This window comes from Excalfactoria chinensis, chromosome 8 (assembly GCF_039878825.1).
Source record: "Excalfactoria chinensis isolate bCotChi1 chromosome 8, bCotChi1.hap2, whole genome shotgun sequence".
NCBI lineage: Eukaryota > Metazoa > Chordata > Aves > Galliformes > Phasianidae > Excalfactoria > Excalfactoria chinensis.
The window spans coordinates 364,076-379,952 of record NC_092832.1 but is presented as its reverse complement, the minus strand read 5'-3'; the positions used below and the strand labels follow the sequence as shown (position 1 = coordinate 379,952).

Below are 15,877 nucleotides of genomic sequence, written 5' to 3'. Positions count from 1 at the left end.
ACACCCAGGGAATCTTAACAAAAGAAACTCTGGAACTGTAACTTCAGGCTAACTCAAAACCAGCTTTCCCCCACTGCACATCTAGTTGACTCCATATGCACTAGTAGAACAGTACAATTTCCAAACATTTACATACCATGACATCACTAATTACAGCAATTCTTTAATGCCCAACATCAACCACATATTTTATTTCTTATAGGGACAGGAAGAATGGATAATATATATGTTGATTAATTGCAGCTTTAACTTCTGTTGCTCTTAACTCTTTGCGCTAGCACAAAGCCCTGAATTATTTCACAGCTGCTCAAACTGCCTTTGAGCTGTGACGGTGATACCAGACAGGTACTTAAACACATGAAAACATTTAGTGAATAAGCAGACCAGGGTAAACCAACCACGTGATAGAGTAACTACAATGTGTGTGATTTCATTCTACCTGTATATTCAGATAAAGAAATGTCAAAATATTATATTGACCTGCAAGCTTCTCAACAGCTAGTTGAAATGTGCAGCAGCCGGTGCTGCAGTGTCTCAATTGGAACCCCCTAAGGAAGATGTTCAGACATGCTTCACTACTGTTCAATGTACCACCATAATCAAACCTCTCTACTGATCCCCAACATTAGCACAGCAAAAGCCTTACAAGCCTCCACACATAACTGCTGTAGAAGCAAAAGACATTTGCAACTCTTAAAGCAGCATTTCATCATCTACTTTTACTCATTCACACCAGAAAACATGCAAAATCAAAACTTTAAAGCTTTTTCTTCTTCTTCTTATCAAGCCACTCTTTACTCTTCAGCTGCCAAACACAGACCATTATTTTGAACAATGCTCCAGATCCTAAGAAGCAGTGAGGGTTATTCATGACACAGTTGTGCAATGTGTTTCTGCAGTGGAAATCCCCAGTATTTCTGTATGTAGCATAGAATAAGTTGCCTTTCACAAAGCTGCTGAACAGAGTAATGTTGAACTGTGGTGTTCTGACCTGGGTAGTATTGACACAGGCACTCAGTAAGGTAATCATATAGAGTAGGGGACAGTCTGGTACAGAACAGGAGTGCTAATTTTTGAGAATACTGTCCTCCTGTTACCATAAAATCACAGAACATACCTAAAAACAATGGGTTAGTAACAGATATTGTATGGAAATGTAAGGTAGCAACAGCATCGGAAAATTGTGAGCCTGAGATGCTCATCCAATGAGTGCCAGGAGAGGCTTTACCTGTGTCTGACCCAGGGTATATAACAGAACAGATTTCACTGATCAGGTATGCAGTAAGGAGTGTGCGCCCATGACTGCAGCAATGAATAAACTGCCCTTCATAGAGATCTTTGCCTTATTAGAAACTTTTATCTTGAGCGTGTTACTCACAGTTAATTGCACATCAGAATAGCTCCATGAATTTGATGGAAATCATTTGGTTCAAGCAAAATAATGTAACAACAACACATACAATCATTCCGACACCATCCATCTTCTGCATGTAGCCATTTAAAAGACATTTAGTCATTTATCAAGACATCCGAAGCTAAAAGTACAGGGCAAGGTGGTTTTCTAAAACATTCTGTAGCTCTCTTCCTTCTTATGCAGTGACTAGATGCTTAATACACAAAGATTCAGACTTCCACACAACCAAGGCAACAATGAGCAAATCTGGAATACTTTTATGTTTTAAAATTATTACCTCCAAAGGAAGTTACTGTATTTTTGTGTCACTTTTTAAAATTTGTTTCCTGATGAGAAGCAGCAGCACAGACACACAGCATGCTTGGTATCTCAACCCATGCCACCTTTTACAGTCCTGACAAATTTTAGGAGCCCTAACAAAACCAACCTCCTTGCAAAGTTCTGATTAGTTCTTAGCTTGTATAGAATGAGACAGATAATACAAACGAACATTTAGAAGTACTATTCCAATTGTAAAGAGATATAATTAGTAGAGAAGAACAGTTTAGAGCAGAGAATTAACAGTTTAATTACATGTGTGTGTATACAAACAAGACTGAGATCTGCGTGCGACTCTCCCTCCACACTTCAGAAGACACTAACAACAGGGATACCTGAGGATTCACTGAGTTCTACAGCAAAGTCAAGTTGGGAACCACTGAAGTACAAAACCATGGTTCATCAAGGCACATACCACAAAGCAGTCTTGGAAAGAGCACTAGTGCTCTTTGGTGGTTCACACCAATATTTTAAATTAAGGAAGAGCTGCATTACTTTATACCAGTCTCTAGGTGGTTCCATAAATAGACATAAAAAGCAAAAGTTACTACAAGGGAAGCTCACAATAAAGTAAGTTAAAAACATGTCAGAGTACACTTAACATACTGTTACCTTGTACTGAAAGGAAGACAGACGCTGTGGTAGAGCCATCCTTGTTAGAAGCTATGCAGTCGTACTTGCCAGCATCTGTGAACTGTACTGCTTTCACCTCTAAAGATAGGTTGCTCATCACTCTCATCCGTAGGGGCTCCTGCAGACTCACATCCCTGCCATTTCTCTGCCAGGTAAGATTGTAACGCACAGTGCTTACAACCAAGCAGGTCAGGATGGCTCCTTCCCTAAGGACAGCTGTGACATTGTTAGAAACCTGAATCAGAGGTGGAGGCTCTGCAGAAAAAGAACAGAATAAACAAGAAAATGAAGAGAGAAGATTTAGGAACTTTTGAATAATTTTTGGACTCTCAGTAAGTAACTTCAAGCATACCACAGCATTAAAAAAATTATAGTATTGTTTTAATATTGAGTTTCGTATTGTACCACTGAAGCTATAAAACAGAGAACCCAGGTCAGTTTTGTCATTCCCCAATGCTAAGTTATCTGACAGATGACAAGAACACACATGATTTATGTGGAAGAACTATGACACAGAATCATAGAACCATTCAGGTTGGAAAGATCACTAAGATCTTCTACTGCAACCATCAACCCTTGCTTGTGATTGCTTGTGACTACTCTAGATCACATCACCCAGAGCAACATCTACCTGCTTCTTTAAAACCTCCAGGGATGGTGACTTCACCATTTCCATGAGCAGCCTGTTCTAACCCTAATCTCACCACTCTTTCTGAGAGTTTTCTTAATAACCAACATGAATTTGCCTTGGTGCAACTTAAAGCCATTCCTTCTAGTCCTGTCACTGGTTATCTAAAAAAAGAGACCAGCCCCCACCTCACCACAAACTCCTTTCAGGTAGTTGTAGAGTGTCTCCTCCAAGCTTCCCTTTCCCAGACTGAACAATCCCAGTTCCCCGAGTCACTCTCCATAAGACTTGTGCTCCAGACCCCTCACCAGCACCACTGCCCTTCTCTGGATATGCTCCAGGGCCTCAGTGTCTTTCTTGTAGCAGGGGGCCCAAAATCACAGAAACACAGAATGACCCGGGTTGGAAGGGACCTCAAGGATCATGTAGTTCCAACCCCCCTGCCTAGCAGGGCCACCAAACATACACATTTACTAGATCAGGTTGCCCAGGGCCCGGTCAAACCTGGCCTTGAACACCTCCAAGGACGGGGCATCCACAACCTCCCTGGGCAGCCTGTTCCAGGGCCTAACCACTCTCCTAGTAAAGAACTTCCCCCTAACATCCAACCTAAATCTTCCCTCCTTCAACTTGGTTCCATTTCCCTTAGTCCTGCTATTGTCATCCCTTTCAAAGAGTTTACTCCCCTCCTGGGTGTAGGTTCCCTTCAGGTATTGAAAGGCTGCAATGAGGTCACTCCGCAGCCTTCTCTTCTCCAGGCTGAACAAGCCTAACTCCCTCAGCCTGTCCTCATAGGGGAGGTGCTCCAGCCCCCTGATCATCTTCGTGGCCCTCCTCTGGACCCTTTCCAACAGCTCTATGCCCTTCTTGTACTGAGGGCTCCACACCTGGACACAGTACTCCAGATGACCCATTCAACCCCAGTAGCCCTTATTTTGCCCCCTTCCCCCTTCATTCCTAGTTTAAAGACCTGTCAATGTGTCCCGCTAATTCTTCAGTGAAGATCCTCTTACCCCTCAGGGACAGGCTGCTTGCATCAGAAGCCATCGTGCCAGGTGCAGTGTAAATTGCCCCATGGTCAAAAAAGCCAGAATTCTTGCATCTGCACCAGCTCTTAAGCCATCTATTTAAGAGTTGGGTTTTTTGGATCCTCCCTGTACCCTTCCCTGACACTACAAGCATAGAAGAAAAGACCACCTGCACCCCAGCTCCTTCAAGTATTCGCCCCATTCCCCTGAAATCTTTCTTGATAGACCTCAGGCTTTTCTTATCAACTTCCTCGCCTCCAGCCTGAATTATTAAAAGTGGGTAATAATCCAAAGGCCGAATCAACCCAGGAATTATCTTTGAAATGTCCCTGACCCATGCCCCAGGAAGGCAGCACACCCCTCTGCGGGTAGGGTCAGGCCGGCATATAGGACCTTTGCAGAAGGGAGTCCTCTATGACAATCACCCTTCTGTCCTTATGGGTAGAAGCAGTCTTGAGGCTTGGGGGCAACCGCTTCGCCTGAGGCAACCTTATGGGTGAACCTGTCTCCACACTCTCACTCGTCCCCCCCTCAAAATCCAGGGCCTCAAACCTGTTATGCAGAGTCACCTGGGGAGACAGGGATGGTCAGGATGGGGGATGCCCCCTCCGCCAAGCAGGTACCTGTTTCCACTCCTCCTCCCTTCTCAAATTGCTGCTAGGGGGAAGAGAGGACAGGGGGCACACTGCAGCACTGACAGCTGGCTGGTTCCCCTTTACCACCTGTTTGTAAGGTGGCAGGGGCTGACGTTCTCCATGAGGAGCCTCGGCTGTGTGCCGAGAACCTGAGGCTGAGAGGGACTGACACCACCAGTCAATCTCCCTCTCACACTCTTTTATAGTCCTCAGCCTCTCCACCTCCTCCTCCAGGTCAACTATGAGACTGAGTAGTTAACCTGATCGCAGCAAACACAATCACTACCTCCCTCACCGAGCACTGAAAGGGCCAGGCTCTGGCACTCATTACAGCCAGAGACCTGCACACCAGCATCTCGGGTTAGGAGCTCAGTCTGGGTCTCCGCAGTCTTTTTGGTTGCTGCCTCCCATTTCTGAGAGCATGGGACCCTTGACTGGGCCTCCTCAGTATTTCTGGCAGCAGCCTTCCGCCGGGGAGCAACCATGTCGAAGCAGAAGACTTACCAGCACTGAAACAGGAAGTCATGAGGTGCACACTGACCCCTCCTGTCCATCTCTGGTGGGCAGCGACTAGTTGCTGCCTTCCCTGTGCCCATTTAAATCTCCCGACATTGCCAGGCAACACCCACGTGCTGCGTCAGCAGCTGCATCAGCTCCCGTGAGAGCTGCCAAGCTGCTCCTCTAGCAGGGGGTTCCCTGCTTGAAGGAACCGCCTGAGATCCCCCTTGAACCACGCGGTCAGTCACTGCTGATCGGTCTGTGACGGCTCCGAGTCCAAAAAACTGAGCACAACACTTGTGCTCCATAGGGCCTTCCTACCCTTAGGCAGATCAGCACTTCCTTCCAGCTTGGTGTCATCTGCAACTGAGCACAACACTTGAAGTGCAGCCTCACCAGTGCCAGTTTCAGGAGTACAAACACTTCCCTAGTCCTTCTGACTATGCTATTTCTGATAAAAGCCAGGATGCCACTGGCCTTCTTGGCTACCAGAGCATACTGCTATGTTCAGCCATCTGCCAACTAACATCCCCAGATCCTCTTCCTCTGCATAGTCTTCCAGTCACTCTGCCCCAAGCCTGTAGCAATGCACAAGGATTTTGTAATTGAAATGCAGGACCTGACACTTGGTCTTATTGAAGCTCATCTCCACTGGTCCTAACTCAGCAATCCAGGATGTCCAGATCACTCTGTAGGGCCTTCCTACCCTTAGGCAGATCAGCACTTCCTTCCAGCTTGGTGTCATCTGCAAACTTAATGAGGGTGCACTCAATCCCCTCATCCAAAACATCTGTAAGGGTATTAAATAGGATGGGCCCCAATATCCACTCCTAGGGAACATCACTAGTGACTTGTCACCAGCTGGATTTAACTCCATTCACCACCACTCTCTGAGCCAGGATCAAATATTAGACGTATGAGAGAAGATATAGTACTGCTCTTTGATCTAATACTGCACCAGGACAAGCCAACATGAGACTGCAGCCCCACAGAAGATAACAGCAGCAGATCTCTAAGTCTGACCTTTGACTGAAGTGCAATCACAAAAGATGGAATTCAAGTTACACTTTAGTTGTGATTTAGTGTGGTTTTCAAACAGGTGTGCATACTAGAGAGGGAAAATAATGTTGCTAGCGTGGTCTTCTAATGGAGACAATGAATTCCTGTCATCAGCAGCTGTAGAAGAATCATCATTATGTTCCTCTCCTGATTGTTTCTAGGGGTGCAAGAAGAGAGCAGTTGTTCTCACCTTCAAGTTCATCTGACTGAGGACTTTATCAAAGAAAAAAAAAAAAGGAGAGGCAGGGCAGTAAGCATAGGACAGACACAGCTCTGAGAGATAAGCAACATCTGGCAGCAATAGACAGGCATGCTAACTGATGGGCTATTAAAAAGCCAAGGGCATCATTTAAAAGAGGAACCAATGTAGACTTGGCAACTGAAAACAATGCAAACCTGGGTTATTTGGATGGGAGAGGAGAGAGAAACAGCAGTCCAAAAAATGGAAGAAGAAAGGCAGGAGTACACAAAAAGATACAGACGGGGTCTGTCACATATCAAAGATCAGTAGTCAGTGTGCTTGCCTTATGGAACCCTGCACGTGATCACTAAGCCTGCCCTATCTTCTCACTAAATCTTCATTCTGTGGTCTCACTCTCTTTCTCACACACCCACTCTTGCTGGAGCAGGTGTAAACAGGCAGGGTGCCAGGCCCAGGAGTCTGAGCAGGGTACAGGCATCCTCACCTTGTGACACCAGCTGCTTGGGAGACTGTGCACACCGTGCCAACTGCTGGAGCAGGTAAGGGTCATAGCTGCAAGCTGCTGGAGCAGGAACTATGCATGTCCCAAAAGCCTGCTACTGGCGGGGCCTGGAGCAAGCAGACAGCTCACAGTACTAATGGTTGGAACGAAGCTGCAGGTCATGATTATGTGCCCAACATCAGGCATGGGGGGAACCAGCATCTTCCCCAAAACAGGTGTGTGACAGGCAGGTTCACTAACCAGCTTCAGGGAAGGGGCATGAGGTAGACAGAGGAGCAGTATCAGGGATATTTAAGTGTCGCATACCTGCAACCATACAGCAGTGTGTGCTCTCACTAGTGAGCTCCAGCCCCTACCAGCAGCAGGAGCAACCTAGCTGCTATGCATGACAGAAGGCTCACACAACAGCTCTGCTGAAGTTCCTTGTGGCCGTGCTACAGCCCTCCGAACACCTGCATACAGCAGACTAGGCCCCAGCAGCTGGCAGAACATTGCTCAGCAGTTCCCAGGCTCAATTTGGATAATTTTAATCTTCTTCCAATCTGTACATATAATATGTTTTAATTTCCACTATTTGTTATTGTTTGCTTTTTGCTCTACTCAACTGTATGTTTTTAATCATGCTCCTAGAAGGATGCAGCTGCAATAACTTTACACTGGAATTTAGCTTTGAAAACATAGACGTTAAAAATAGAAGCTGTTGTCTTGATACTGCTTGGGATATCACTCATAAAGGAGGAAATGCTATACAATGCTATACAATGCTATACAATGCATACATTCCATATATATTTATGGAATGCATGAGGGGTTACACTGTAAAAATTAGACATATTGTATATATAAATTCTATTTGTTTTCTTTTTCTCCCCAAACTAATTCTTGCAAAGAAAAATTTGCAATGAATAATGTTCTGATAGAGGTGCTTTAATGGAAATGAGACAGCTGTAAGAGCAAGACAAAGTCTTTATCAGTAAAAGCAAAAAATGAATTATCCTAAGTAAAGCAAGCCTAAGAGAAAAGAAAACATATCTGTATTTCACAAGGGTGAAAGTTGCTCCTCAGCTCAGAGCCAACACAAACTTTTCTTCACTGAAGTCTCCTGTGGGGTCTCAAGCGAGGTTCACAAGCCTTCAGCTAGCTCACTGCATACCAACAAATCCCTCATACACTGCACGTCTGGGTGTGCAGCTCTGCTTCCCAAAACATACAGTCCCCAGCAACCATGCTCTTATTACCAATACAGTGTGTGTTAACAAATGCAGAGGAGAGCTTATTGGAACTGGAGTTTCACTCTTGCACCTTAGGGGCTTAAGGGGGTTTTGGGGAAGAAAAGACAAGTGTTTAGTGTTTCCCACAGGAATATCCACAAGTACGCTACTGAAAGAAACTCAGAAAAATAAGAGAAAAACAGACTAAAATCCCTATCTTTTGTATGTCAGTCCATATCTTTCAGCACACAACAGTCTCTTACAACAACACTGTGCACTGCAATCCCCTGGTCAAGCTCTTAAGCAAGGTGCTCTGACTACCAGGAATTTAGTTTATGTTCCTGCACAAGCTAACAAGCCATTTGACATTTTTAAGATTTAACACTAATGAGAAAGACAAGCTCAAGTGTTGACAGAGTTCCAGTACGTTTTACCCAGCAGCTGGCAAAACTGATAATCTGTGATGTGCTGTCTGCCAGCTGGGCAAACTAAGGAAAATTGAGAAGGTTGTCTCCATAAAGAAGTTTCAGATTGTCTTTCAATTATTTGCATACAAGGCTTTCAAAAGCATCTCCCTCACATTACTCCTCTGATAGTCAAGAGAGCTAATTGCTCATGTATGCATTGTGTCACTCGCAAATGGATTTCACAGTGCTTTGTAAATGAGATGATGCCATAATTTCCCCCACTTATTCCCCCTTGATTCTCAAGTGCTACCAGTGTCACAAGAGAAAAGTTAGGATTCTTTTTCATTCAGTTCCCTCTGTAAGGAAGAGAATAGCTGAAAACCCTGACCAAGAATCCTAATGCACAGTTTCTGAGACAGAATATAGCTGCCTGTACTCTAAAATACGGTTTGAAACAAGAAAATGACAATATCCTGTTCAGTAGAAGAATTCTGTCAGATAATTAATGAACTAGCACTCAGCCAGGACTCAAATAAGTACTGATGTTACTGTTCTGTTCTACTTGAGTACTTCATGTGACTAAAACAATGATCCTCTTCTCAGATCTATCTCCCAGTATAAGAGAGCTATTTCTCTGCAAACTTTCCCTTTCATAGAATCAGTGATGTCAGGCTGGGTTTTTTCCCCATGTTGTCATGCTGTGTTTCTGGAAAAAAACAAGGTGAAGGGATTTACAAGTCACTGCCTTCAGCTACTGAAAGGGCTGTACTAGAGAAAACAATCTGAGTCTTCCTGGAGCACAGAAGACAAGCATCCACGGTTGTCATATTCGACATGGGAAACTACAACTAGACTGTTATGTGTTTTCCTAGTGGGAGCAATTAACTACTGAAAAGGCTGCCCACAGAGCTTGAGAAATCTGTGTCCTTGGCAACATCCACTGTTTGACTAGACAAGACCCTGGCAAATGTGATCAAGCATGGAAGCCAGCTCTGGTATGAGCTGTGAGTAAAGTAGTTAATGTGCAAAGGTCTCTCCAACCCAAATGGTTTTGTGGTTCTGCAACTCCGGATAGCTAGCCTCAATTAGCTAATGCAGAAGGAAGAAAAAAAAGACAGTCACCATTTCAAACACTTACAGAAAAGCTTAGGGCTGAATTCAAGCTGCTGCTATGAGTTATAACTAGTTTCACTGCCACTAGGGCTCTGTTCCAGTGTCTTATCTACTCAAGCGCAATAATTTACCCTTCCGTGTAGAATCATAAAATTGTTTCAGTTGGAAGGGATCCTTAAAGGACACCTACTTCAACTTCCCTGCAATGAACACGGACATCCAGAGCTAGATCAGGTTGAACAGAGCCTGGTCCAGGCCTCTCCAGGGACAGGGCATTCACCAGCTCTCTGGGCAACCTGTTCCAGTACGTTAGCACTCTCACTGTAGAAGACTTTTTTCTTATAACCAACCTAAATTCTTCCTTCCTAAAGTTTGAAACCATTTCACCTTGTGCTATTCACAACAGACCCTGCCGAAGAGTCTGTCCCCTTCTTTCTCACAGCTCTCCTTTAGATACTGAAGGGCTGCTCTCAGGTCCTTCTCTTCTCCAGGCTGAAAAGCACCATCTCTCTCAGCCTGTCCTCACAGGGATGATGTTTCATCCCTTGGATTATTTTTGTGGCCTTCCTCTGGATGCACTCGAACAGGTCCATGTCTCTCCTGTGCTGAGGGCTCCACATCTGGATGCAGTACTCCAGGTGAGGTCTCACCAGCACAGAGGGGCAGGACCATCTTCCAACGCATACTGGCCATGCTTCTTTTGATGTGGCCAGGATACAGTTGGTTTTCTGGGCTGTAAGTGCTGCTGGCTCATGCCCAGCTTCCTATCCACCAGTACCCCCCGTTCTTATTAGGCAGGGCTGTACTTGTGGCGCAAGGAGTAAAATTGCCGCTCTGCTACACTAGAGGGCTCGAATCCCGGGAGTTGGACTCGATGATCTCTAAGGTCCCTTCCAACTCGCACGATACTATGATACTATGATACTTACATCTCCAAGCTTGTACTGAGAGTGGGGGTTGCCACGACTTAAGTGAAAGACCTTGCACTTGGGTTTTTTTGAACCTCTTGGCTCAAAGAGTCTCTCTGGACGGCATCCTGTTCCTCAGACATCCTTTGGCGTCATCCACAAACTTACTGAGGGTGCACTTGATCCCACTGTCAATGTCACTGATTATGATGTTAAAGATCATCTGTTCCAATACTGGCCCCTGAGCAACACCTCTGGTCACTAATCTCCATCTGGACATCAAGCTAGTGATTGCCACTCTCTGGGTACAATCTCACAACCAGTTTCTTGTCCATCCAACAAACCACTGATCAAATCCAGATCTTTCCAGTTTGGAAAGAAGGATGTTATGGGGGACCATGTCAAAGGCCTTACTGAAGTCCAGATAGATAACATCAGCAGCCCTATCTTCACCCATTAACTTAATTATGCCATCATAGAAGGCCAAACATGCAAAAATAGTTGCTACAAAGCAAATCTCATATTAATACTCAAAATCAGTTGTGTACATGAGCAGGAAAAGAACATGCTTCCAGTTCAAAGTATTTTAAATAATATCTTTTTATTGGCACCAAGTGCTACTTCTCTCTGTTAAATATTCCAGCACAACAAATTATCATGTTTAGATACAGAATGAACTAGTACCCACCTGATACATCCAGAAAAGTCTGTGCACGTCCAGTTCCTGCAGCACTGGTTGCAATACATTCATAGAAACCTTCATCAGACAAGGAGACTTGGTTAATATCCCAGCTTATACTTGATGATTCTCTGGAGAAAGAAAAAGGTATATTCACTAAACTTCCTGAAGGAATCAGGAGGTATGTGAACATGGTTTCCTGACCACAGGGATAGTATTTCACACTAAGAGGAAAAACGGATCCTCTACTGAATTAAACTAGATCTAGCTTTATGGATTTTATTTAAACGATAAATATTAGCATTACATACTTTTTAGAAGTATCAAGTGTATGGGAAATTGGTAATCACAGCTGAGGCAAGTGTCAGGTCAGCTGTGGGAGCACAGATGAGAGTAATTTAGCTGTGCTCCTGGAAGGAGTGGAGCTCAACTCCACCTCCTCTAGATCTCATTTAAGGGCTGACCACCACTAAGGCAGCATCTCTTGGAGATTGCTCCTTGGTGGAGACTGCCACAGCATTTCCCAGTGAAGGCATCCATATTGGTGAGTCTTTCCTTATAAATAACTTTTTGAATATCTGTTACCATCTTTGTATCATTCCACCTTACAATTAAGAAACACAAGTTTTTGCTGAAGATGTTTAACTGAAACATTCTAAGAAGCCTTTAATTTATGTCAACAGTTGCTAAAGTAAGGCACTATTTGCAGTCATACCTTCTTGCTGTATTCTCTACTCAAGATGCTGTTTTTCTCTAAAACCCATCAGCTTCATGTAGAACGAGTATGCAGTACCACTCTTGTGGCTCTTACTAGCCAGATTTTCAGATACAGGTATGAGCTATGCAAATGAAATCAAGTCTCCCCTCTCTATCTGCAAACACACTATTAGGTTTGCAGAATGGAGAGGGTAGCACCTACCCTACCTGCTTCCAGGTGACTATATCCAATCAGCTTTTTCTGCCTTCCAAACTGCAGGGTGTACCTCCACTTCAAACAGCTGAAATTTAGCAGTGAAGTATCCATACAAAGATACATTAACTTCAGAGGTACAGCTGGGACAGAAGAGGTTGTGACAGGCTCTAAAAACACCACCTCAGTTTTTTGCAACTTTATTGCCTACCCACACAAAAATAAACCAAGCAACAACTATAAAGACAGAACCAATGGATCTAAGAGTAAAATACAAACTGTAAAGTACAGAATAGGTGTGGGCAAAATAATAAAACATGAATCCCAAGAAACATACAGAATTTTTCCTCCCATAAATTGCGCAGGGGCAAAGCTGATGGGTAATAGTATTATGTATTTGTCATACATAATGTTAAAGTCAAGAAGAAAAAAAAAAAAAAAGTTGACTGGTAGTAAAACCAGCAAATGCTCTTAAAGCTTCTTAAGATTCAAACCTACTTTTTGTATAAAAACATTTGCAGAGACATAGATGATGACACAAATGAACTAAACAGTGGTTCAGCTGCTGTGCCCCAGAGCTCCCCGTGGCCAGTTGCTATGGTTTACAAACAAAACCAATGGCCATAAGAAAATCTAATATAGCTTTAGCAAGAATTTCCACACCATGGTAAAACAGCAAGTTAATGATTCCTTTATTCAGACAAACAAGATGGAGGCAAAGTGATATCAACTCTCAAAAAATATAGAAAGGAAGAGAAAACAACTTCAAATATAATTGAGAGCTGAATGCTGTAGAAGACAACCCAATCTGTAGGTTACAATACAAATGAGAATAGTGGTTATTTTAGGTGGCTTCCTGTATGTACTCATACTTCATACCAATTCTAGATAATCTAACATATTATACATCAAAACTATGACGCCTAGTAGAGTAATTCTGACAAACTGGAATGGCAGCATTGCCAGAACTGAAGAATAAAATAGTACTTCTTCCAAGTAAAAAGTGAGAAACTTCTCTTCTTTGTGAAAAGTATGTCAGAAGTGAAATTATGTGATCCAATCCTTTATTATTCCTAACTTTTGCTGTATACAAAATGTAGAACACAGGAGTTTTAAGAACAGAAGCATAAAAGGGAATACGCCCAGAGTGGAAATCCCTGAGATTTCCTGAGAAACACAGACCTGTGGTGGTCTACAGCCACCTAAATAGCAGCAATGAATAGCACACATCTCAAGGCACCTGATGTGCACCCAGGCAGTTACTATACACAAGTGTTTTCAGCAGCTCTTACTGTGAAAAATCAGCACCTTCTGCAGCATCATGTCATTTATACCTGTGTGTGTGTGTGTGTGTGTGTGTGTATATACACACACACACCCCAATAGTTTGCCACTGCATTTACTCCACTTGTGCCAGTACACACAATTTCCTGATCAAGTTGCTTAGCTACTCTGTTCAGAAAACACTAACGCACTCCCTTAGCCAAGCTCTAAAGACCAAATCACATCCTGGTTATCAGTTCCTGTGAAAAGCACTGACAGGGAGCACAGCACTTAATCATGTTGTGACTAACCTTAGCTCCTTCCCATCAAAAGCCATCCCATGCTGTCCAATATCTCCTACCCAGGAAGCAAGGAGCAGCAGCAAGCTAGGGTTCACACAAATGAGCTACTGCCAAAGAAGCTTTCTCCTGTCACACTACTAATGCACACAGCTAGGCAGAATACATTTCACCTGGCTTACCAAACCAAACATCAGCCTTGGCCAATAACCACAACAACTAGCAGAATCAATGATTTTTGCACACTGCCTTTCTTGTTAGAGTTTCGCTTATTAGTTTTGCTCCCTTTGTGGAGTTGTTGGTGTCATTTATATCACAGGATGGATTTTGACGATATTAGCTCTCGTTTCTCACTGACTTCCCACATTTTGTCCTCGAGGATGAAAAGCTGGATGCAAGCCAGCAGTGTGTGCTTGCAACCAGAAATGCCAGCTGTGTCCCAGACTGCATCAGCAAGGCAGGGAGGGGACTGTTCCCTTCTGCTCTGCCCTGGTGAAACTCTACCTGGAATACTGTGAGCAGACCTGAGGCACCAGCACAAGAAAGATGCAGAGCTGTTTGAGGGCCACTAAGATGAAGAGGGCTGAAGCACCTCTCCCATGAAGAAAGACTGAGAGAGTTGGGCTTGTTTAGCTTGGAGAAGAGAAGGCAACAGGGAGGCTTCATTGTGGCTTTCCAGTACCTGAAGGGAGCATATGAATAGCAGGAGGATCAACTTTTTACAGTCTGATAGTGACAGGACAAGGGGGAAATGGTTTTAAACTAAAAAAGGAAAAAAAAAAAAAATAGGTTAAATGTTATGAAGAAATGATTTACATAGAGAGCAGTAAGGCACTGTCACAGGCTGCCCAGAGATGTTGGGCATACCTTATCCCTGGAGGCCTTAAAAGCCAGATTGGATGGGGCCCTTGGCAGCCTCATCTAGTGGGAGACAACCAGCTCATGGCAGGGAGATCGGAAGACAATTTGTATGGTCCCTTCCAACCTAAGCCTGTGATTCAGTGCATAAGGTGCTAATTAATGGGCTTTGTTTCCTAAATCAGAATGCATCAGGACACAGAAATCTAAGAAAAGAAAAACTTTAAAAATTTTAGAGAAATTTCACTTTTTTTTCCCCCAAGATATTACTAATTCAAATTAGCACTTGTAATTGAAGCAGACAGCACTTCCAGAATCGGTATTTTTAAAAGTATGTTAACTTCAAAAAAACCCTTAACTTTCATTCACTCTAATGGTACTTTCACACAGACAACTGTCATAGTAGAACTACAATATTCAACTTATCAGCTATTTACTTTTTAAAATACGTAGAGGAACATTTTAGCAAAAAATGACACCTTGTCACCAAACCAAACGAACCTCAGTGGAGAGCAATACTACTACTACTCCAGTAAACTGAGCAGAGGCCATTCAGAACCTCCTACCGGTAAAATGCAGGTAAGTGAAGAGAAATTGTACTCTGTATCTGCGATCAGTAACATTTAGCTTGAGATATATTTTGTTAAACACATTCTGTTTGTTAAGGTGCTAGATATGCAAAAAGCAGGGAGTAGAAGTGTGTAGTTTGACAACTAAGAATGCAAAGAAGTTACGTGACTACTAAAGTCTCAAGTATGTTGCACAGCTTACTGATCATAAGTGGTAGATCATAATAAAAACTACAATCACAGTAACAATAGTAATAATAATAATCTGTAACATTTTGTACTGCTGACAACGTACAGGAAAGCTTCAGAATTTATCTATTTTGGCCTCAATACACAGAATTCAGCATCCCTAATGAAATGCTATAGAAATAATAGGATGTCAAGTATGTAACTGTAAAGAGAAATCACAGGATACAAATAAGAAGTAAAATAGGATAGGGAAAAAAGTCACTACTTACTTGAGTAACTGATCCACTCCTAGTTTTACTCCATTTTTAGTAAAGTGTTGAGTAAAAGGTATAAGACTTTCTACATGGCACAGAACAGACCCTGGCTGTAAGTAATATCCCGGAGTCTTGTTGGACATTGTAACTTTTGGAGCACCTGAGGAAAGTAAACATTTCCAAAAAGATTATTAACAGTTATTAACATGCCTCATCTTTTCATTAAAAGATAATTCAAATTCTGATTAAGCCATATTTAATAGCAAATAAAACTATTTTGTCCTTCACAACTCAGATAAG

At 43.1% G+C, this 15,877-nt stretch overlaps 1 protein-coding gene across 6 annotated transcripts in view; it reads right to left on the bottom strand.

Moving 5' to 3' along the window:
• HMCN1 (hemicentin 1) overlaps window positions 1-15,877 on the bottom strand; it is a 183,331-nt gene that overhangs the window by 120,001 nt on the left and 47,453 nt on the right. For all 6 annotated transcript variants that reach the window (XR_011904486.1, XM_072343169.1, XM_072343164.1 and 3 more), the window contains exons 9-11: window positions 15,593-15,737; window positions 11,245-11,366; window positions 2,345-2,620 (exon numbers count right to left, since the gene is read on the bottom strand). Coding sequence is in view for 5 of the 6 variants with exons in the window: in XM_072343169.1 (XP_072199270.1) it covers window positions 2,345-2,620; window positions 11,245-11,366; window positions 15,593-15,737 (543 nt within the window). In the remaining variant the exon portion in view is untranslated. The remainder of the gene's footprint in view (window positions 1-2,344; window positions 2,621-11,244; window positions 11,367-15,592; window positions 15,738-15,877) is intronic.